The sequence below is a fragment of the Pteronotus mesoamericanus genome, unplaced genomic scaffold (assembly GCF_021234165.1).
Source record: "Pteronotus mesoamericanus isolate MK-2021 breed Mesoamerican mustached bat unplaced genomic scaffold, CSHL_Meso_final scaffold_174, whole genome shotgun sequence".
NCBI lineage: Eukaryota > Metazoa > Chordata > Mammalia > Chiroptera > Mormoopidae > Pteronotus > Pteronotus mesoamericanus.
Window position 1 is genome coordinate 41,092,560 of NW_026555309.1, and position 22,289 is coordinate 41,114,848.

A 22,289-nucleotide genomic window follows, 5' to 3' on the forward strand; every position below is an offset into this window, starting at 1 on the left:
TATCTGGGGCCTTGTGGCCTGGCCCTCACAGGACCCTGTGACTTCCCCAGAAACCTTCAGGTTCTTCTCAGGTGTACTGGCTGGGGAAGGGCCTCCTCGCTGCTCTCAGAGCTGGAGCCAAGGGAGGAAGCGGAAGGCGGGCCCTGCACGCCGCCCTGGCAGAGGGCCGGGCCACCCGGGCACTCGGGCCTGCCCGCCGACTGGAGGCTCTGGTTAAAGAAGGCAGCGGCCATGCACTCAGCTGCCGTCTGGTCGCAGACACAAAGCAGCTTCGCGCACAGGCTCTGCCCCGCACCTTCGAGGACAAGAACAGAGAGCAGGCGTGAGACATGGCACCACGGTTAGGGAAGGCCTCCGTGGTGGCCCAACCGCCCCTTCAGCCCTGGCTGGCCTCCCACCCCCACCTTGAACTTCTTGGCACCCAGCGCACCCTGACTCTGCTACTGGGATCATTGCTGGCTTTGTTCTCCTGATTAACTCACTTGGTGAAGAGCCCCCAAGCACCCCCGGGTCCAGAAAGCTTCCCTGAGCCCCCAGGCTCCATAGAGCATCTTCCCTGCAGGCTTCCCTCGAGTGAATCCCTGCCATACTTCTTTTTTTTCCTACCATATTTCTTGAATGTCTTAGTTGCACGCAGCAGGCATAGGATTGATAGCATGTGTGGCTCATGCACAGTGTGTTCCAAGGTGCTGAGACAGACACGCATTCTGCAAACACCCTTGTTATCTGTAGTTTTCAAAGGCGGGCCTGGTCTGCTGCCTGTTTTCATCTGGCCCTGCCCTGGAGTGTTCCCCCGCCAGGTCAGCCACGTGCTCTCCCATCACACCGACCCTTCGAACCTCGCACCCTGGCCCTCACGTCAGCCCCATACATGTGTCATCGCAGCAGCAGGAAGAGAAGCGTAGAGCGGACACACAGGGAAGCCTGCTTCCTGGAGCAGCTCAGCCTCCGCCCCGTGCTCAGTGTCAGGAGAGCACAGAGCAGGCTCCGGGATCCCCTCCTGCCTCATCACTTGTCACCTGCAGCAGGTACAGGACACTGAGCTCAGAGCCCACAGGGGGTCAGACTGGTTCCCTGAAACTCCATGGGAGTTCAAGCTACAAAGGCATGTTCTGGATTCTGGGAGACCAGAGGGACGGGGGAGCCTTGGGCTGGGCGGGTGAGACCTGGTGTGATTGCATCCCATGACAGTGTAATCTGACCCTGTCATTCATGGGCTCTCTAACCGCCCCTGCATGGCCCTTTGTCCCCTATAGGACAAGATGCCAGTGTTTCAGTCTTGGGTTCATGACCTGGTGGTACCTGTCCACCTTCCCAGCCTCACCTTGCCCTTCGACAGCCTCGCCGACCCCCACTTTCTCTGCCAGCATCACAGAACCACACGTTGGTCCTGCACTGCCAGGCGTCCCCAAAATGCCACGCTTTCTCTCTTTTCCCTTTTCTTGGGACATCCACCACCGGAGTGGCCATCCTGTTAAGATCTCACCTGGCTGGTCCTCCTGACTTCTCCCAAACACTGCATCCTCACTGCAACACTTGGCAGGTGCCAACCCATTTGACTGTGCCCCAGGACACCTGCCCTACCTGTTAGCACTTAGGACGTGAGATTACAAAGTCGCAGGCTTGTCTGTCTTCCCTCCAGGCTCTGAGGGATTTGAGGCAGGGACCTGCACGCTCCGTTCCCCTGGTTCCTGATGAAGCCTTTTTGGGCAAGTAGATCATTGAGGGAGTGAATGGATGGATGGATGACCAGTGACGTGTAAGTGTGGAGCTCCCAGGAAGTGAGAGACACATGATCCTACAAGGCGGGACAGATGTGCGTGCGATGTGCGGAGGAAGGGAGGGAGAAGGGGACTGAAGCCCGCCTGGGGCTCCCCCAGACGAAAATGCAGATGAGAAACGACCCTCGCGGGGCATATCCTTTTAAACTGCAAAGCATCTGGGAAATGCATCCGCTGATGAGGAAGAGGAAATGGAGCTGGAGAATGCGGGTAGGAGGGCCCGTGCTGAGAGCGAGCCTAGATTTGCTCGGAGTGACAATGTGCGGTGTGCGTGGGGGTGTGGCAGTTTCCAGCCGTCCCAGCCCGAGGCCTGAACTGCGGCGGCCGAGGAGCCTCCAGCTTCCATGACAGAAAGGGCTCGCGCGGCAGGCCCGCCTGTCCCTTCCACCAGGGCCAGTGTCCCCCTTTATGGGGTCCTTCGGAAGATCCCACTTGGTAAGGGTCCTGCTTTTTAGGAAACGAGAGCTGCCAACGTGGCTCAAGGCCTGTGGCAGCGTGGAGTTAGGGCCCAGTCCCAGCGCTATCACTGACTTCCCCCTGTGGGGCCTGGGACCTCGGTCCCCCTGCCTCTGTAACCTGGGGAGGCTCCCAGCGCTGTGTCTCCACGACGGCTGTGAGGGTGAACTCTGCTAGCACACAGCAAGAGCTAAGTGAGAGCAGCACACGGCGAGCACTCCCTGCACGTGGGCTTTGGTGTCTGTTCCCTGCCTGCACCTCGCCAGCCCTGTGACTTGAGGCAGCGGACTCAGCCTCTCCAACTTGAGCATCCTCCTCGGTGGAATAGGGGGAGGAACATGTGCCTCGAAGTTAAGAGGAGTATGAGGTCACGTGATCGATGAGAAACTGCGGTGGTGGAGGTGGGGAGGGTAAGGGGAGGGGGGTGAGGGCGGAGGCGCCTATCGGCACACGCTGCGGTCATGACCTTGACCTGAATGAAAGAATAACTCACTGCGCGGGGCCACAGCACTTACACTTGGGCGCGCCGTCCGTGCACCCCACCGGGGACCGAGGAAGCCTCTCGAGCAGGCAGCCCAGTCTCCTCAGCTGCTGCAGGCAGCAGTGGTGAGACCAACAGCACCTAAGGCCAAGGAAAACCCCTCAGTGCCCGGAGCGCGCAGCTGCCCCGGGAGCTCCTCCGCACGCACAGCCCCCTTTCCCGGTGCACAGGGCCCATGTAGCCACACACTGGGGGCCAACACACATGGTTGTCCAGGGTGCGCATGGCACAAAAAGGCCGCACCTGGAGTGCACATCTTAATTTTAAAAATTCCTTTTTTGTATTTTACACTTCTCTTGACTGCAGAGGAATGACTAGCATATTTATTATAATAATTTTCCAGCAGATGGAAAAACGGGGGCTTGCGGCTGGGCGCTGGTTTTAGGTTGACACAAAGGCACGATGTGGACTAGCGGCGACCCCCTCCCTGCAACCTTTCACATAATAGAACAGTTAATCCCACACCTAAGGGCACCTCACTTGGTCTCCAGCCTTGAAAGAGAGCGGAGGAGCTACCTTGGGCACCAAGAACTGTATCTAGAAAAGTGCCCGACCTAGAGCAAAACCTCAGTAAACACATGGGGAGGAGGCGGCGTCTTGCTCTGGAGACCCTCTCACTGGCCGCGGACGGGGGCAGTGCCCTCCTGCAGTCAGCCTTTAAACGTAGCCGCTACTCTCAGACTAGTCCCCAAACTCATCTGCAGGCCGAGTTCTCCACCACTTCCTCTGTTTCTCCCAACACAGGGATTATAATGGGTGGGGTTTCTGTAAAATTGTCTGTCCGCCTCTTTCACTGTGCAAGCTCCTGTCAGGCACAGGTGGCGTGATCTGCTTCACTGAGGTTTCATCGTTTTCGCATCTTGAGCACCGAGCACAGTGGCTGGCACAGAGCCAAAGCTCACGAAATGTGCGCCAAATGCGCATATGCACGGGTGAATAAATCAATGAGTGCATGAGGTCAGGGAAAATCCTTCCCAAAGGTGGTAAATATAAAATTCAGATATAAAACTCACCAGTTACACTTAAAAGTTGTTGAGAGGCTCATTTCAAAGTGGCCTCTGCTAGAACAAACCAGCTGGAGATCGCAATTCTATATGTCACTCATTGCTAAATAGGCAGAGTTGGGGTCCTCGGAAGTGTCTTTGCAGAGTGATGCCCCGCCCCCCCGGCGTGGGTGGAAGGTCTTTGTGGCAGAGCTTCAGACCCCCACCTCCAATGACCTGGATCTGTCTGGCTGCCCCTTCGTCAGTGGACAACCCATGAGAAGCATGACACTTAGTTGCTCCCGTGGACAACGGACCGTGATGGTGATGAGCCTCCCCGAGTGAGACAGTGAGGGCACCGAGCTCTTTCTGAGACCGAAGGTGACTGCCAAGGCAGAGGAGGGCTGTCACCTCTCACTGCAGGTAGCGTCCTTGCCACCGGCCCACCACCTGCCCATGGCCCTACCTGTCCAGGGTGTCCACTGGTTCGCCTCGTCCTTCTTGCCCACAGTAACAGCCGTAAGATTCAAACTCCTCCGGGCACCGGGACGTCAGGCAGAAGAGCATCTCTCCCAGCTGCGGCATCACCTGTGTGTTGTCCCCACTTCCCAGGTGCAGGAAGGTGACCCTGTCACAAGCTGACAAGAAACAAGGACTCAGGAGAGCCAGGAACCCCAGGACATCCTTCACAGAAGTGGGGCAGGGCTCCCCATGGCCACTGATCCCCCAGGACCCCGTGTCCTCCGCTTCCCACCACCATTCTTCTGGGAGACTGTTCTGTGCCTAGTCCTCTGTCCGGGACACGTTGTCTTTCAGAGAGAAGTCTTCCCCACGGGGCTACTACTCTGCCCAGACTCCTCATGACATCCCCTCAGGCACAGGGACTTGTCCAAGACCAAAGATGCCCTTTGGGCCACACTTTATTACTGCGTAGAGGGACCGTCAGAGCCTGGCCTCCCGGGGGACAAGGGTCCTGGCGGTCGTTGTAGGCTGCCTGACTTCACCAGGCTAGCGCACGCTGGTGGGGCTTGCCTGCAGCACCTTGCTTTTCCACCTGTCCCTCTCTCTCTCTGTCTCTCTTGCTCCCCCACCCACCCCATCACCACCCTCTTCCCCTCCTCCTCTACTGTGCAAACCCCGTCTTCATAGGTTGGGTGGGGAAGAACTGGGAAGGCAGAGCTCTCGCGGAGCGCCCCCAGGCCCGGCCTCCCTCTCAACTGCAGCTTCTGCCAGAGCTCTGCATCCCGCACGCGGAGGGCGGCCCAGGCAGCACCGAAGTCCTCCTCTGTGTCCAGCAGCCTGTGGCCCGTGCAGGTGCAGGACCTTCGGTAAGTCACCCCGAGGGAGGAGAGCCAAGGCGGAGAGTCGCTAAGACCCAGTGTTTCATTCTTTCCAAGAAACCACAGCCAGGACGATGCCCGGCCGTTTCCCTCTGGCCAGTGAGAGGGCGAGAGTGCCCGGTCAGGGGCCTCCTTCCCCAGGCCAGCCTCCCAGCAGCTGCGCCCATGGAGGTCCATCCTGTCTGAGTCTCACCGGCAAGGGGCTGGCACCTTCCAGTGTCCCCAGCATGACAAGGTCACGGTGTGTGACAGTGGCTTTTTAACCAGCTAACCAGAGGGTCCCAAGGCTGGGAGGAGACAGGCACTCCTCTGCCAGCTTCTGCTCACCTCTCCCAGTTGTCAGCTCAGGCCCACGTCGGACGGGTGACGCAGCCAGCCCCGGAGATCCACTGCCGGCGGCGGGAACAACGGTCACACCTCCGGCCGTGGCAGCGATCTCTGCAGACCCTGAAAATGCGCAACCTCAGAACCCATATTCAAAAAGTGACTCGAGAAGAGCAGATGGGCATAAGGTCAAGGCCAAAGGCAGACAGGTATTTCAGAACAGCAAAGCACCGGGACAGTGTCCTCAGACTGGGTTGGCAGACGTCAGAACAGAGTCTCAGGGCTCCAGGGATGCTACATGGATTCCCAAATTTCCTGTGATAACCTTGACCCTGACAGGAGCCTGTGCTGGACCCCCAGGACAACATTTCGTGGATGAGAACTGTCACCCTCAGGCCTACGTTTGTGCCGTGTTCACTCTCACGCGCTTGCCAAGGAAAGCCCCATCGCAGTGTTGATAAGAAACACGAATGATGGAGAAATTAAGCCAACTCCCGGTCCGTGATAATGCAGGAGAGCAAAACTGTTCAAACCCTGCAAACACTGCAACAGCGTCTCATCCTACTGAGAATCAAGAGCAGGGTCTCCACCGTGGCCAGCACACTACCGTGACCTGGCTCTGCCTTCCTCAGACAGGCTCCCTAGCCCGGTCAGGATGCCCCTGGGCTGTCCTGTGAGTCAGCCCCACCCGCCTTCCCAGCTAGAGGCAGCCAGGTATCCAGCCCGGTCTGGCCCAGACAAGGGGAGCGGCGGAAGCTGGGCCCTACCCACCTCCCAACCCAGCCCAGCCCTGGGCGCTGGTTAAGGCCTGGGCAGAGCGGCCATAGATGTGCTTGGGGAAGGCTGGAGGGAAGCGTCTATTAAAGGCCTCTTCTGAGCAGGTAAGCTTCCATTTCTTTCTATGAATGGATTGGTCTTTTCATTTCATTTGTCTACCTTTTCAGGTGCTCTAAAAGTGGACAGGCTTCCTGATTTCTTCCATTTTGAGTCTGGTGTCTTTTCTCCAAGGCTTCCTCGGAGCACACCGGACTTGATAGACATGTAGAAGGCAACAATGTCGTCAAAGGGTGAGAAGCCAAGCGTGCTTACCCGGGGGGGTCGTTGTCCTCGTGGCCTCTGTGTCTTCCTGGTCTTGGAGTGGTTCTGTTCCCAAGAAAGGACAAGGGTGCGTGTCAACCCCAGCCTGTCCCTCCTTCTTCTCCAGAGGCAGCTCCCGCCCACTGGGCTCAGGAGGCCACATGGCCTTTGCTCTGCCCCTGCGGGTCTCCCAGAGGGGCTGGCATGGGCAGGGCCACCACTGAGCCAGAGGGAGACCCCCCACACACACACAGAGGGGCTTGCTGGAAAACTCAGCTGCAGGTGAGTCTGTTGAAATCATATATACATGTATACATACATATATATGATTTATAGATATCATATATAAGGGACCAGGGAGCTCTCTGAGGTCCCAATAGGGCACTAATCCTAGTCACAAGGGCTCTGCCCTCATGATGTAATCCCCCCACACACACACACACACACACACACACACACACACACACACACTTTTTTTTTTTTACAGAGAAGAATGAGGCAGAAGAACTGGGTGACTCCCTTAGCTTGTGAGGTGGTTCCAGGAAGGCAGCTGAGACTCTGTTTCTCTGTGAAATGAGTTTTTTGTGTTTTTTTAAAACAGTAATTAAGCTCGTACTATGCTGCAGACTGAATGTCTGGTCCCCCAGGTCCACATGTTGGAATATCAACCCCTAATGTGGTGGTGGTAGGAGGCGGGGCCTTTGGGGGTGATTCCATCATGAGGGTGGAGCCCTTCGAATAGGAGTAGTGCCCTCTTGGGACCCCAGAGAGCTCCCTGGTCCCTTCCACTATATGAGGACACAGCAGGAAGATGGATGTCTACGGATCAGGAGGACCCTCACCAGACACTGGACTTCCGGCCTCATGACTGTGAGAAATACGTTCCTGTTGTTTATAAGCCACGCAGTCTGTGGTACTTTGTCACAGCAGCCGGAAGAGGCTCAGGCTTACCACATACCAGATACAGCCCTAAGGGCTTTGCTTATATTACCTTAATAGCAACCCCATGAGTGAGTACAATGCTCACCCCTTTAAGTGATGAGAAAGGTGACACACAGGAAGAGTGTGGTCATTCACTCAATGTCACGGAGCCAGAAAGTGGCAGATCGCAAGCCCAAATCACTTGCTAAGGTTGACCCTCTGAACCACTCTCTAGGCTACTATTTTACTGCTGGCTGACCCACCAAGAGCTAGACATGGTCACTGCAAAATGCTTTGGAGAGGAAAGAACTGTTTTAAAATTCTATGTGCCAGAGATCAAGAGGATGATGGCATTACGTGAACATCAGGCATAGACATTTACTAAGTGGGGGACACACGCTCCAGCAAAGAGAATCGGAATAGTTCTAAGCTGGGGCAGACAGTTCTCTTCAAAGGCAAAATGAATCCTCAGCTCAGAAGTAGAAGAACACTGCGCTGGACCACCTCAGGCAAATGACTCTACCTCTCGGGGCTTCTCCTGTAAAACGGGGGTGGTAGTGGGTCTCCCAGAACCAGGGAAGAATAACTCAGAGCCTGTTGTATGTAGGGGCTTAGAAACATGCTCGCACATCGAGGTCCTCAACAATGTCTCCGCCCTGTCACCATTCTTAGTAATTAGTAAAGAGTTATTTTCAGTGATTTACACTTATTAATCAAGCGCCCATGGTTATTAATCACCACAGGCAATGTAAATCGTTAGATCAATTCTTCTGATGACTTCTTGGCTCAGATATTTTTAGGTAGGGGGTTGTTCTCTGTGAGTCAGTGTCAAAAAATGGAAAGAAAACAAGTCTTACAGCCTCAAGCCTGGGGTGAGGGGCCACTCCAACAAACCACCTGCCGAACGACTTGGAACTTTTAAGCCCCCAGAGCCTCAGTCTCCTACATCATCTGCAAAATATTATACTAATACTTCCTCAGGGTCCTAACAAAAAGGGGTCACCAAACTGAACACAGATATTTATTTAGATGGCATTTGTCCTCTGCTGTCCTCTGAAGTCCCCTTGGCTTACTTGTCCTGGAGAGAGTGGTCAATTGGTCGCCTCTGGTCTCAGCAGACACTGTGAAGAGAAACCACCCAATCACCAATCAGTTACCAATGATCAGCCCAGCCCCTTCGGCAGGCGAGGGTCAGATGTAAACAAAGAGTGTTGGGAGCGGAGGGGCTGAGGAGAGGAGGCCACGCAATCTGGTTGAGGAGTGAGCATGTCTGCAAGTTGGTGCTCAGTTCAGTTCCAATTCAGGGGCCAAGGGGCCAGATGAGTGTTAGTCAGTCCTGTGTTCAGGTGAAGAAACCAGCCAATGGGAGAAAGAGCCAGTATTTACCCTGATTCTATCAGATTCTTGTGGGAGGGAGTTTATTCTAAAAGGAAGGAAAGACCCCGTGGGAGGCCTGAGTTCCAGCCCTACCACTGAGCGCCACAACTCAGACAACCTCTTTCTCCATCTCAATTTACCATCTCAGCATGAAAGTTTGTTCATACGGCTGGGTAGGCATTAAATGACATTACGTATTTTAAGCTAGCCGTCTACTGTCCTGCGTGGGGCTTGATGGTATGTGCTGTCTTTACTTCCACTAGAATTTTGGGAAGGAGATGCTGGTCCAGAATCTTCCCATGCTCTCTGTTATTTAATCTTCTGCCTCTATAAAGGACAAGTATAATCACCCATTTTCAGGGGCTGGGAAAATATGGTCTGGCCCTTGGCATGTTTTTGTAAATAAAGTTTTATTGGCACACAGCCACGGCCATCTAGTTACGGATTGTCCAGAGCCACTTTCCTGCTACAATGGCAGAGTTGAGTCGCTGTGACAGAGATCCTCTGTCTAAAACATTTGCTCTCTGGCTCTTTCCAGAAAGCTGGCTGACCCCCGCGTAATGCTTGGAGAGGTTAAGCCACACTGCCAAAGTCATACAGCTGAAAAATGGGAGAGTCTGGATTCTATCCCAAAGTTGCCTGCCCCCAGCGCATGAGTGCTTCGTCCCATGGAGGTGACAACACTCACAACAACTCCAGCTTTTCCTCCTAAACTGTCCTGCCTGCGCCTGGGTGGTTGAGTGTAGGCCCCGCCTTCAGGCTGCAGCCTCCTCTGGAGGGCACCCCTGTGCTCCACCTAGGTCTCAGGTGTAGTGCCTGTGTGTTGGGAGGCAGCGGTGTGTGCATCTGCTCCCCTTCCCCAGTTAGACTCTAGGCTCCTGAAGGAGCCTTGTTTCCTTGCAGTGTTTCCCAGGTTCGGGCCACAAGGGGATGATGGTTCAGGCGGAGGACAATGGAAAGTGTACCAATTGGGGATGATTTGGGGATGATTTGGGGATGATCTGTCGGGCCAAGAAGCCTGCAGCAGCGTCCTTCATTTAGAATGGAAGTCACTGGGCATGGCTACTGCTTGGGCAGGGCATCCAGTGACACTTTGGTGGGGCGTAGGTGGCCCTTCCTCTCTTCTCTAGACCTGGACCCCAAGGCACAGGCTGCCCTGGAGATGTTGGGGATGAGATGACCTTGGACGTGGGCTTGGCCAGGGCTGAGCCACGCCACAGGCCTCTGCTTCCCTCCTCTCTGCAGCAGCAGCAGCAGCAGCCACAGAGGGGAGAAACAAACAAACTTCTGGGGAGACACTGGGCACAGTGATCTCCCTGAGGGGCAGGGTTGCCAGATTTAACACATAAAAATACAGGGCACCCCGCCAAATTGGGATTTCAGATGAATAACACATACTTTCTTAGTTTAAGTACGTCCCAGAATTTGCATGGGACATTCTTATGCTCAGAAGTTGTTTGTTGTTGTCTGAAGTTCAACCTCAGATGGTTGAGGGTGGGCATTCTGCATTTCATCTGGCAATCCTCCCGTGCTGGGAGTCGGCGTGTGGGAGAAAGCTGGGGGAGCAGAGGTTTAGGGGCAGGAGGAAGGAGGGCTGGTTCTGGAAGATACTGAAGCTGATCTGTTGCAGGCCCAGGCAGAAGGCCTTTGAGGGGAGGTAGTTCCAGCCAGTAGTCTGATGCTACAATCAAAAGGGCCGTTCATGTCTCACGCCTGTCCCTCTGAGCTCACCTTCTCCTGAGAGGGCCACCAGGCTGGCGTCTGTGGGCTCCGCAGGTTCCACTGAAAATAAGAGAATCCCCAACAGCCATGAGTGACGGACACATGGTCAATGCCAAGTTCCAAGGGTCTCAACCAAAAACAGGCTGGGCGAGGACTGCAGGACCGAGGGAGGAGGGGGCCGCTCCTCTGTCTTAGGATTCCCTGCCTCTCATACACCTCCCAGAAGGCAGGGGTGCCCAAAAGGCCCCAGCTCTAGAGGGGCTCCAGATGGCTCTGAGTCCTGGTGGGGGAGGTGACACTATCGAGCACAGGCTGTGACAAGGAAAGGGTAGCAGAGCCTGAAGGACTGTGGCTGTGGAGTATGGCATCCTGACTTGAAAAGCTCTCTGTTCTAAGGGGAGGCAAGACGGCAGAGCAAAAAGGATGCTGGGCTCAGAGAATACCTGGAGGTGCGGCACACCCCCCCCACGCGTGTGCACGCACATACATGCACACACCATGTCACACGTGCACACACCCAGAAATCCACTACACATGCCCGCATCAGCTCCCTCTTTACCAAACACTGCAGGACTACTTCTGGGGAAGAGACCCAGCTCAGGAAATGAGGGGTGTTCTGCAAAGGAGTATCTGGAACTTCCCACCCCCAGGCACCCATGGTGTTGGGCCTGAGAGGTCATGGGAACTTTGGTGAACAAAGAATAACAGGCATATATTGCACATGTATCCACCAGCTCCCATCAGGTCTGAGTAAGAAGAACAGCCTCCCTAGGAGACCTTACCTCCGGGCAGAAGGGCCGTCAGCTCCTTCCTGCTGGTTGTCTCTGCAAAGGAGACCCAGAGAGAGCAGTGGGTGTGTGGAATGTGAGAAGGAGCTGGACCTGGCACCTGAAGGCACACAGCACCCATGCCAGGGTCCCACACCAGCTCCTGCCCCCATCGTCAACCCCAGCAAGGATGCAGGGCCAGGCTCTTCCTACCCGGAGGCTGGGCCAGGCAGAAGGAGGGGTCCAGCAGGTTCAGGGAGGAGTTGATGGTGGACTGGGCCAGGCACTCGATGGCAGCCTTGTCACAGGTACAGAGCAGGCGCTCACAAGGGTCCCTGGACTCTGTGCACAGAGCAGGGACAGAGCCTGCTGGAAGATCTCACTTGGAATCCCAAGAGGGGATGCAAACTACGACGCTGAACTCCCGCTCTGCCCCCTCCCTGTACCCCCTGCCTCCTGTGGTCTCCCCATCTCGGGTGTCTGCGCCATCTCTTCAGTGGTCGGGTGGGTCCAGCCGGGCCCACACGCCCTCCTTTCCTCACACACTCACACACAGCCCATCGGGCCATCTTACGGGCTCTACTTTCAACCTTTTTAGAGTCTGCCCACGCTTCCCCTTCTCCGCTTCACTATCCTGGCCACTCCATCACCCGTTGCGTGGGTCACATCAAGGGCATCCTAACAATTCCCCACCCCTCCCCCACTGCGGCTCAATCTGTCCTCACTGAGGAGCCAGAACAGCCCTTTGGAAACTCAGGTCACACCACCACACCGTGTTTTGTGTGTGTGTGTTCAGAACCTCCCAACTCAAGGTCAAAGCCACTGATCCTGCTTCTTCTCAGGCCTCATCTCCTTCTCCCTCCCCACCCCATTCCTGACTCACTGGCCCCTGTTTCCTGAACACACGAGGCACCTCAAGCCTTGGGGTCCACACGCACTGTTTCAACACTCAGCCTCCCTGGGATGCTTCTCTTGACCTTCCTAGTTATACAGGTGCCCCCACCCCAGCCTCCCTATGCCTTTCCCTGATGGACAGTCCTCCACAGCTCCTGCCATTTATCTAATAGGCTATAGCCTCGCAGGGTATACCATTTGGTTTTGTTATTTTCCAGTGTCTGACGGCCATGAAGAAACTCCGGAACATCAGGGTGTCCCCAATGCCTAGACACTTGTTTTAGATGTGGTATAGGTGTTCAGTGCATATCTGATGAATGAATGAATAAATGAATGAACGAGTGAATGAATGAAGAGTGCCTTCAGTACTCAGTGTGTGCTCCACCTAGTGACTTATACCCATGCCTCTCCTCACATCTTTCTGGAAGCTCCTTACTCCAGCTCGTCCTTGTTGCCTGGCCTATGGAGTCAAACTCACCTGGATTCAAATGCTGGCTCTGCCCCTGAGCAGCTATGTGACTTTGAACTAGTTATTTATTGTCTCTGCACTTTCCTCTCCTTGTATGAAACCTAGGAATAATGACCCCTATCTAATAAGATTCTCTAGAAGATCAGAGCTGCTGGGTATCAAGTGTATAGCACATAGTAGGCACTGCTACAGCGTGGCTCCAAGATGGCGCCGCCAATGCGCCATGCTCCTCCTCTCTCTCTGCCTTTGCTTATTCTGCTTCTTCTGCCCAGAGACGTGAAATAAGCTTCCTGGAGCCACACAGCAAGCCAAGTGGACAGCTGATTCTTACAAACAACCACCAGGGCCCTCTTCATCCATCGCAGCCTCTCCCTCCACTTCCACCATTGTGTCCTTAGTGTATACCGGTCACCATGCTAACCCTCTTATGAGCATTATTTAACTCATAACAAATCTCTGAGACAGATTTTTCTTCTCCCCATTTTGAGGTTCCGAGGAGCTAATAATTGCCCCAATGTCATACAACATGTGAATGGCAAACTATTTGCCCTTCCCAACTTCCCAGGGTTGCTCAAATATAAAAATTGTAAGTCAAATAATCTGCTGATTAAGTACTGTGTCAACTCAAAAAGCATGTATCGCACACCTACTGTGCAACATATAGATGCCATAGAACCGGCTCTCGTGGGGCCCGAAGTATCGATGACGATGATGTCAGTGGCGGTGATGAGGAACGTGAACTCTGGGAGCCCTTGGCCTGGTCCTGCCTGGGGCCTCTGAACTGGATTCTCTCACCCAGCCCCCGGGGACACCTGGAGATGCTCACCACACGTGATCTTCTTGTTGACGCAGTTGACATCTGTGCTAATCTTGGTCGGGTCCTGGAGACAGTCCATCTCGGCAGCCTCCTCGTAGCACCTGCGGTGCTGGAAGCAGCAGCTGTGGCAGGAAGGGGAGGGGTGAGGGCGAGTGCGGGGGGCGGTCAGCAGCGAGGCAGGCAGCCTGCAATCACCCCATGTTTCTGGATGGTTCCTGGCGGTGGTCTGTGTCAGACAGTCAGTGCACTCACACACCCATACAGGTACTATCACAATATTTGAATTATATTGCTTATGCAGCAGGTGCTGTTATTATTATGAGCCTTTACATATGCGGGGACTGAGACACATGGGGCTCCGTAACTTGCCAAGGTCAAGGTTGATCACAGAGTGTGGCTGACACTCAATGCGGTCAGGTGGCACCGGCACACAGGAGGCCAGTGGAGACCAATGGAAAGAAGGAAAAATATACGGGCATCTGCTGACCTTGGGCAAGTTACTAAATTTCTCACACGACATAACTCATAAGAATTTGGAGGGGTTCAAGAAGTCATCTATATAGATCCTGCCATGTGCTCAAAAAATGGGAGCAATTATTTTTGCAATCTGGTGTGCAAGTTCAAGGTGGCAGTAACCTGTCCTCCAGGAGTTTGAAAATCCCCATCCCCGTCAACTGAACTGTGTAACGTAATTGAAGTTGAGCGTGACCCACAATCCTGCCAGTTTCTCGCCATCAGCACTTTGATCATTCTTTTTAAGTCGGAGACAGTGATGAATTACGGCTTCATTCCTTTGACTCCTAAGTTTTCAAGGTGTTGGTGTTTTAATAATTAAAGGGAGTGGTAAGGGAGGACCCCAAAGGAAAACGTTGCCAGAAATGGCCCTGGCACCATGCCCCGGCAGAACCAGCATTGCCTTTCCGCCTGTCGGTGAGCCGGCTCCAGGAGTCGGTTTGTTCACAGTCCCAGGAATGGGACACTGCCCTTTCGTCCACAGGTGACCTATACCCTCTCTTGGAGATTTGGAGATGGGACAGATCTGTGTTTTAATTCCAAAGCCATTAGTCTTTGTCAGTCAAGGACATATCACTTTCTAATCAATTCACTGATTTTTTTTCCATCTCTGAAAAGCAATTGGAAGTTGACCACCTAGTCAGTCAGTGAATTTATTGAGGTCTCTGTGCCAGGTGCTGGGCTCTGTGCTGGGGCCACAAGGAAATGCCGCTGTGCAGACCCTCCTCGGAGGATGTTGAGTGGGGTGGCAGTCAGGCATGTCCACAGAGCCTCCCACACAATAGGAGCAAGAAAGGGGAACCCAGATGCTTGGGGAGCCCAGGAATTGCCCTGGTGCATTCACAAGAGGGTCCCAAAGGAAAAACACCCGGGAGTCCACAGTCTGCCCCCTGGATTCCAAAGAGGAGTCCTCTCTACTTCTGTGAGTCTGTGTGGATGAGAACGCACAGGCCCTCACATGGATCTGGGTACCGGTGGGGTGGGGGCATTGTTCTTGGAGCAGAGTTGAGAACTGGGTCCAGTTTCTTGCTTCTATACCACTGCTGCTGCTACTGTTGCTATGGTTACAACTACTGTTACTACCACTACTACTGCTACTACAGCTTCACTAGTACTCCTACTACTGCTACTAGTCCTGCTGCTGTTGTGCTATCGCTACTATTACTACTACTATTACTATTAATGCTACAACAGATACTGTACCTACTGTTACTACTAGAAGGTACTACCAGCACTTTATTATTGTACCGCCATCACTATCCCTACAGCTCTACAATGATTGTTACTACTGCTGCTGGTACTATTAATACCACTGTCATTCGTTACTGTCACTATTCTTACTCCAGCCCCACTACAACTGCTACTATTGCTTAATCACTAATACTCCCAAATACTTAATAAGCTAGGCAGAATCCCAACCTCTTTAACTTGTATTTGGCTATTTAATCCTAAATAATCTCTCTATAAAGTTAACATTATTATTACCTCCATTTTATAGGGAAGAAACTGGAGCACAAAGAAGTTAAATAGTGTTGTCTCAGGCCACAGAGCCCGCAGGAACAGAGGACAGGAATTTCCGGGCCGCTGGCGGCATGTCAGGGTGCTCTAACAGATTCCACCAACTTTTCCCTAAAGGGCCCTCCAGCTGCCAGCGTCCGTTTGGCATATCCTTGCTTACACTTGATGCTTCTAAGATTTTAAATTTGACTGCCAGTCTGATAGTATCTGGTTCTCATGCACTCACCTTGTACATGGGGAGGGAAGGCATCCTTATGGGCACTTACTTATATTTTCTCGGTATCGCCCACTAGACATGCACCTCTTTGAGTCAGGGGTAGCATTCTGTTTATGTTAAGCACGGTGTTTGCATATTATTGGTATTTGGCATGTGTTTGTGGAAAATTGAACAGACACTTATCCTGAATTAAAGATAATTCTCAGGATGTTTATGCTTAAGAATCACCTGGAAGGATTGTTTAAAGTCCAGATGCCCAGCCTCTCCCCCAAGGTGATCTGAGTGAGCAGGGCTGGGCTGGGCCTCTGGACGCTGCATTTTAGCAGGCACCCAGGTGGTTCTGGTGCTGGCAGGCCCAAACTCTGAGAAACTAAAGTTTTGCCTACTGGACATCATATACATCTTGATAATTTCCTAGGACATGAGCAGATCACAGGTTAACTGCAATTTAAAGATGAGGAGAGGAATCACCCAGTGCGTGAGTCATAGAGCTGCGGCACTGCTGGAGCCCCCAGTCCGGGGAGCTTTCTGTGTCCCTGCTCTGCCAAGCACCGGTCAGACCACCACAGCCCCCTGGGGCCCTGCTCACCTGTCAGACTCGTCCACCGGCAGCCCTTCCATCTCAAACCTGCAGGTGCAGCCGTAATCTTCCAGGTCTCGGGGGCAGAGAGCAGCCACGCACCGCAGGCCGCTGACGAACTGGAGCAGCGCGGGGAAGTTGGTGAAGACGGCCTGCAGCCAGGTGAAGTGGGAGCCCAGGCAGTCTGCGGAGGGAGCACAGGGTGGGCGCTGGGAGCCAGCGCCCGGGGGGGAGCCTGGCCTGTGACTTCCTGCAGCTTGAGCGGCGAGTGCCTTGTCGACCTACTAAGCACCTTCTGTGTACTTGGGACTGTGTTGGACTATTAAAGCAAAGTAGTTTTATAAGCTGAGGACCCTGCTGGTTGCCCATCTGACAACCACGATCCCTTTTTCCTTACCAACAAAAGTGAACAGTACGCAGGGAAGGTGCGCCTTCCCCCCGGGGCCTTGGGGAGGTCACATGATCACTCTCAGCTGGCCATGGTCATCCCGTGCTTCCGTGATGGTCTAGGGCTGAGCATAGAGCCCAGATCTGATCAAAAAAACTAAATGGAAAGTCTATTACAGGCTTTGGAAAATACGTCTTTTTTTCCTAATAAAGAATAAAGGCATATTAGGAGATCCTTTTGATCTATACCGTTCTCCTTGCTTGAACATGGGGGAGGATGTGCTGACGGGAACGCGGCCATGAGGTCCCAAACCTAATGCTGGAAACCCAGCACGCCCAGGGGAGCAGTGGGGCAAGACAGAGTGAGCCTGCTGGGTCTCCGACCGGCGCTGAGCTACGTGCTGCGCCAGTCCTGGTGCCTTCAGACGGCTTATGTGCACTAATTAAATAGCTCTATTATTTACGTCACTGTTGGTTTGCTAAATGGATCCCAAATGCTAGACTACAGACTGTAGGTCAGTGCAGGAAGAAAAGGGGTACGGTACAGGCAGTAGTAATTCGGGGGCACCTACTGTTTTCCTGACACGGTGCTTGAAATAGCCCAATAGAGTGACTGATGCTTTAGAAAGCATTCACTTTGTCACTTACCCCATAAACCTCATGTAGATTGCACAAGGCAGGTGCTATTCTGCCACCTTCATTTCACAGGTAGACACTGAAGGTCAGAGCCATGCCCGAGGCATCACCACCAGTAACGATGACAAAAACGATCTTGCAAACAAGATGAGCATGAAAACGGCATCCAGCTCTTTGGCTTTAAACCTCGTGCCCATGCTCTCTCCACTCCTGCCTTTTTTGACTGGAGGACCATTGAGGGCTAAGAGGGGTGACTGAAGGGCACAGGGTCACAAGAGGGAGCTTGGGGGGATCTCGAGTTGCCTGTGAGGACCCGTGAACAGCCATCCCTGGCTGTTCCAATTTCTTCCTACCTCACGGAAACTTCCTTCCCATGTTTTATTTCTGCATGCCCTAATCAAAAACATGAAGAAATGATTCTACGCTAATAAGAAAAGCCACTCTAAGATTTGTGTGTGTGTGTACGTAAATACGTATTTTCATTCAAAAACTTACAAGTACCTATACTCAGTTGTATATGCAATTAGATGTCGTCTATGCCCAGTACTGTCTAATTCAATAGCAGTCCAGAATCTTCTGGTCTGTGTCCATCATAATATGATCTTATGTTTTGAGTAATTTAAGTAATCGATGATAGAAACCATTATGGTAATGAATAGTTGCTTCATAGATATGTTATTGATAAATGGAATACTTGACGCTCATTGAAATTCTTAGGCCTTATGTATAGTTATTATTCAGGGAGAGAAAATAAAAGTTCTTCGTTGTAGGGAGATTAAGCCCTGGATTCAGAGGAGAACTCCTCCCTCTTAGCTGTGTGGCCTTGGACAAGTCATTCAACTTCCTTAGACTCAGTTTCCTCGCCTGTAGAATGGGGCTACCACTCCCCCCGAGCGGGCTGCGGTCAGCACTAACCTATGGAGTTACCGGGCAACTCGGTGATGCGCCCTGCACTAATGGCGCCACTTGTCTGCTCAGAGCCGGGGTCACACTGTTTGGAGCTGGCTGGGGGGGGGGCATGGGAGCCCAGGGGGCAGAGACCAAGGTCATCGCTGAGATTTGCCCCACCCCGTGGTATGCTCCGACACCCGGGGGACAAAGGCACATACAGATTGAACTTACCAAAAATTTCCGTTGCACTTTCCACATTTTTAAACATGCCATTGAAGAATGTGACATCTACATGGAAGGAAGAGAAAACAGTGACAGAGCCTGGTTTCTCCCCTTCCCCATCTACCCCCTGGGTGAAGAGTCAGTAAAAACCCTTTCTCTTTTTCTAAGGATAGACTTGACCGAGGGCTAACTTTCTAATAACACAGGTTACCATAGAGACCTGATAAGATGTAACAAGACCTGTGTTACTAGGCAACATTGCTCAATGAATAAAAACAAAAATAAACACCCTGGATGGGTGAGGAACGACAGGTGAACGGTAGGTGGATACCAGGTGGGGTGACTCCTGCCGGCAGGCATGTCCTGGGCGTCCTAGAAACCGTAGCTATGAAGCTGTTACTAGGGGCACTGATTCCTATGGAGAAGGAAGCTTCTAGGCCAGGGACGGTCCCGGGGCTGCTCCACCTGAGCGGCTACCTGGGGTTCCTGGACTCTGCACTGTCACCGCAAGGCCACTGTCGCTGAAGAAGGATGGCCGCCATGACCGGCTGGCACACTGTTTCCTGGCCTAGATCCTTCTAAGTGCCAAGTGTGGCCTGTGAGTTCTCCTTAGGATCTCCTGGTGGGCACTGCCCTTCCCATGGGGACTATGCCATTTGGAGAGGGGCCACTTGTCATTTGGGCCTGGGTGGGACTGATCATTTTGGTTGCAGGGATCATGCACAAATAATTTGGTTGACTCAGCTCACCTCCCCGAGAGGTCGGATAAGAACGCTGAAGTTGGGGCTAACAGGCAGCTGGTTTGGTATGCGTTAAGTTCTTCAGTGACATCCATGTAAGAACCTACCAGAGAAATCCTTATAACCCACCCCTAGGAAAGCACTCCCTTCCCCCAGGAACGTTAGGGGTCCTCTAATAACTATACGACATCCTCTGTCTATTGTGGTCCTGCCTTTGGAAGCTCAGAGCTCAATTTGAAGCTAAAATACCAGTTACCTCTAACCCTCATGATCAGACCAGCCACACCCTTCTGGTTTCCCCTTTGAGCTGATGCTTCTCTTTTGATGGGAATTTTTAGTATTTTGTCTCAAAGGAGACACCAGTGGTGGGTCAGACTGTCGAGGGAGAGGCTTTTGAATCCCTTTACCTACAAATGTCACAGCAGTAAGTGGCATTTGGGTATGTTCAGAAGGGGTCATTTTACCTGCCAATATCCCAGATGACTTTCTACCCAGCTAGGTCTCCTAAGAAAAGCTCAAAGAATACTTACTGATGTTTTTTGAGAGTCCTGGAGGCAGCTCCTGAGGACGGTGGGGGGTGTCCAGAGGGTGGCTCCCTGAGAAGGGGGAAGCAGGATTGGTCCGAGCGCAGCCACCGCCCGCCAGCCGGGCCAAGGCCGGGGGGCAGCTGGATGCCTGTCAGCTCAATCTTGTGCATATTTTTCCAGCACCTGCCGTGTGCTAGGTCTCGGGGGCAGCTCTCACGGACAGTAATGCAGACTTTCCAGGCAGGAGGGGGCTTCAGTTCTATTTGAGATCTTATCCCAGAGTCCAGGGAATTGCTAGGGTACATTTGGCCTCACCGACCCAGAAACTAATTCATAGCGTCCCAGACAACAGCTCAGAACGCTTCAGCAGGAATTGTAAGCTACTGCCCGTTCCTTGATAATGACTTCTCGGGTATTCCTTGTGCAGCGGGTCATTCAGTTGCTGTTCTGGGGGTGGGACACGGTCCTGTTGCCGATATTTGTTCATAGGGGACGTTGGCCCCCCCACACTCCTCCCTATGTTCAGGGTATCGACACCCACACATTTTCATTAGCAACCGACAAAGTCACCCTGGCTTTTAAATTGTTTACCTCAGGGGACTGCATTCGTTCACTCACGCAGTCCAGAAGGAAGGTGAGGATAAACTTCACCAGGATCAAACTGATTCGGGTTCAATGCGAGAGTGACTGGCATTTGGCATTCGTACTGTTCCTGCTTCAGTTTGCATGGTCGCTGCCTCCCACCCTCGGCCTGACGCTGCGAGGCGCATGTTATTGCACCATTTTATGGATGACGCAACCAGGCGAGCTCCGGCAGCTTCTGGCCGGGCACCCAGGCATTCCTTGCACTGGTTCCTGCCCAGCTCTGCCGCACCACCTCCTCCCTGAACCCTTCTCTTCTGTGAGGCTGAGAAGCTTACATTTTCTAGACACCAAGCTACTTCTTGTCATCCTGACTTTGCTGTGCCCTAGGCCTGCGGTGCCCACCCTTTCATCTGCTCCCCTTTGCACTACCAACGCTTCCCCCACTTTAGGGCTCCTCTCAAAGTTCAAGGAGCTCCACCTGGCCCCGACCCGGGTGTGTTAGGAACGCTGTCCTGGGCTCCGCGAAGGCCAGGCTTCCTTCTCTTGCTGCCCTTGCAATCTCATGTTGCGATGCTCGGTCTGTGTAACTGTTTCCCCACTACCCTGGGAACTCTGAGAGTAAGCACGCTGACAGTGGAAGCGCCATCGCTATCTGCTGAGTGGAGGAGTGAGTACACGGTGGCTGAACTGCGCCACCACAGGGTCCGTGAGCGGTGCCCACCCGGATCGCAGGCTCTTAGTCTAGGAAATGTTTAGCAAAGGTAGGAGACGCCACCTCTAGATCGCAGAAGGATGAGGCCTATTAGTTGTTAAAAGTGGGATGTCCTAGTATTAAGTATTGTACCGGGAAGGTCAATCAGGAAAGCACGCAACCCGCCTTTGCCCAGGCCCCCTCCCCAGGGCTTCCGGAAGGAGATGAACACTCAGAGGACAAAGGGAAGTGAGAGCCAATATCTCTGTCAGAGGTGGGGCTGGTAAAATAGACTCCAGTGCAAAGCTCCCTGAGGCGGGGAGCTTAGGGCGCAGTGGACGTTTCTTACCTGGGACCCAAGTTTAGACTATGGGGGGTCCAAGTGTTCACTCTTTACACTGGCCATACCTACAAAAGGGGACAGCAGCTGCAGCTGCCTGTCAGGGGGGCTCCTCCGTGGTCATCAGCAAAACATGGAGGCCCGTGAGCAAAGGGGTGGGGGAGGCTACCAGGTGGAGAGAAGGTTGCTCCCCTTGCCTTCGGTCTTCCTGGCTCTCCACCTCACCTTTCGTGCATTATACAGTGTGCTCAAAAAGAGCAGTTGATTAAACCTATAGCTTATCATTGATGTTTGACTTCCATCACTCATTAGGCAAGGGGATAACGTAGTCATGAGCAAATCAGGTGAAGTTTGGCAACCCGCCCCAGTGTGCAGTGTCAGTAACTACGCACTACGCCATAGAGAAGCGCGGTGTCAAACACGGTACTCACCCACACCCGGGGCCGCCAGCACCCCTATGAGGAGAAGCGCAGCCATCGCCAAGGGCAGAGGGCGGGACTGAGGCGTCCACAGGAGCAGCCCCCTGGGAGAGAAGGCAGCGGGGTGTGATGGGTGTACTTCCAGAAGTGCCACAGGAGCCCTTGTGCCACCGGGCAGCGAGCTCAAAGGAGAAAGCCCCAGCTGTGCCCCTATCTAACTCTATGCCATCCAGGAGACTCCGTTTATCCATCTGTAAAATGGAAGCTTCACTGGGTCCTCCTTGAGGACAGGCTTCATTCATTCATTCATTCATTCCGTGGTGATTTATTGTGTGTCAGGCATATTGCAGGGACCCCGAAATGCGCGGGGAGAAAAACGCTCTGCACACCTGTGACTTGTTCACAGACTAATGGGGAAGGGAGGCAATTTAGCAAGAGCTCAACTCTGACTTTGGCCAATTGAATTTCAAATAACCCATGCATGACGATGCAGCGGCATTCTGAATACCTATTCTGCAGGCTGACTTTGAACCTTCGTACCAACATCACTTGAG

General features: G+C 53.2%; 1 protein-coding gene across 1 annotated transcript; it reads right to left on the reverse strand.

Moving 5' to 3' along the window:
• Positions 1 to 56: 56 nt before the first annotated feature.
• Positions 57 to 21,793, reverse strand: OC90 (otoconin 90). The gene is made up of 14 exons (XM_054590097.1): positions 21,748 to 21,793; positions 19,704 to 19,769; positions 18,443 to 18,499; positions 16,307 to 16,481; positions 13,479 to 13,591; positions 11,503 to 11,631; positions 11,305 to 11,346; positions 10,532 to 10,582; positions 8,458 to 8,544; positions 6,515 to 6,556; positions 5,429 to 5,548; positions 4,228 to 4,399; positions 2,753 to 2,859; positions 57 to 295 (listed from the first exon to the last, which is right to left on the reverse strand). Exons 1-14 carry the CDS (start codon positions 21,791 to 21,793, stop codon positions 57 to 59), a joined length of 1,446 nt encoding a protein of 481 aa, XP_054446072.1.
• Between the last annotated feature and the right edge of the window lie 496 nt (positions 21,794 to 22,289).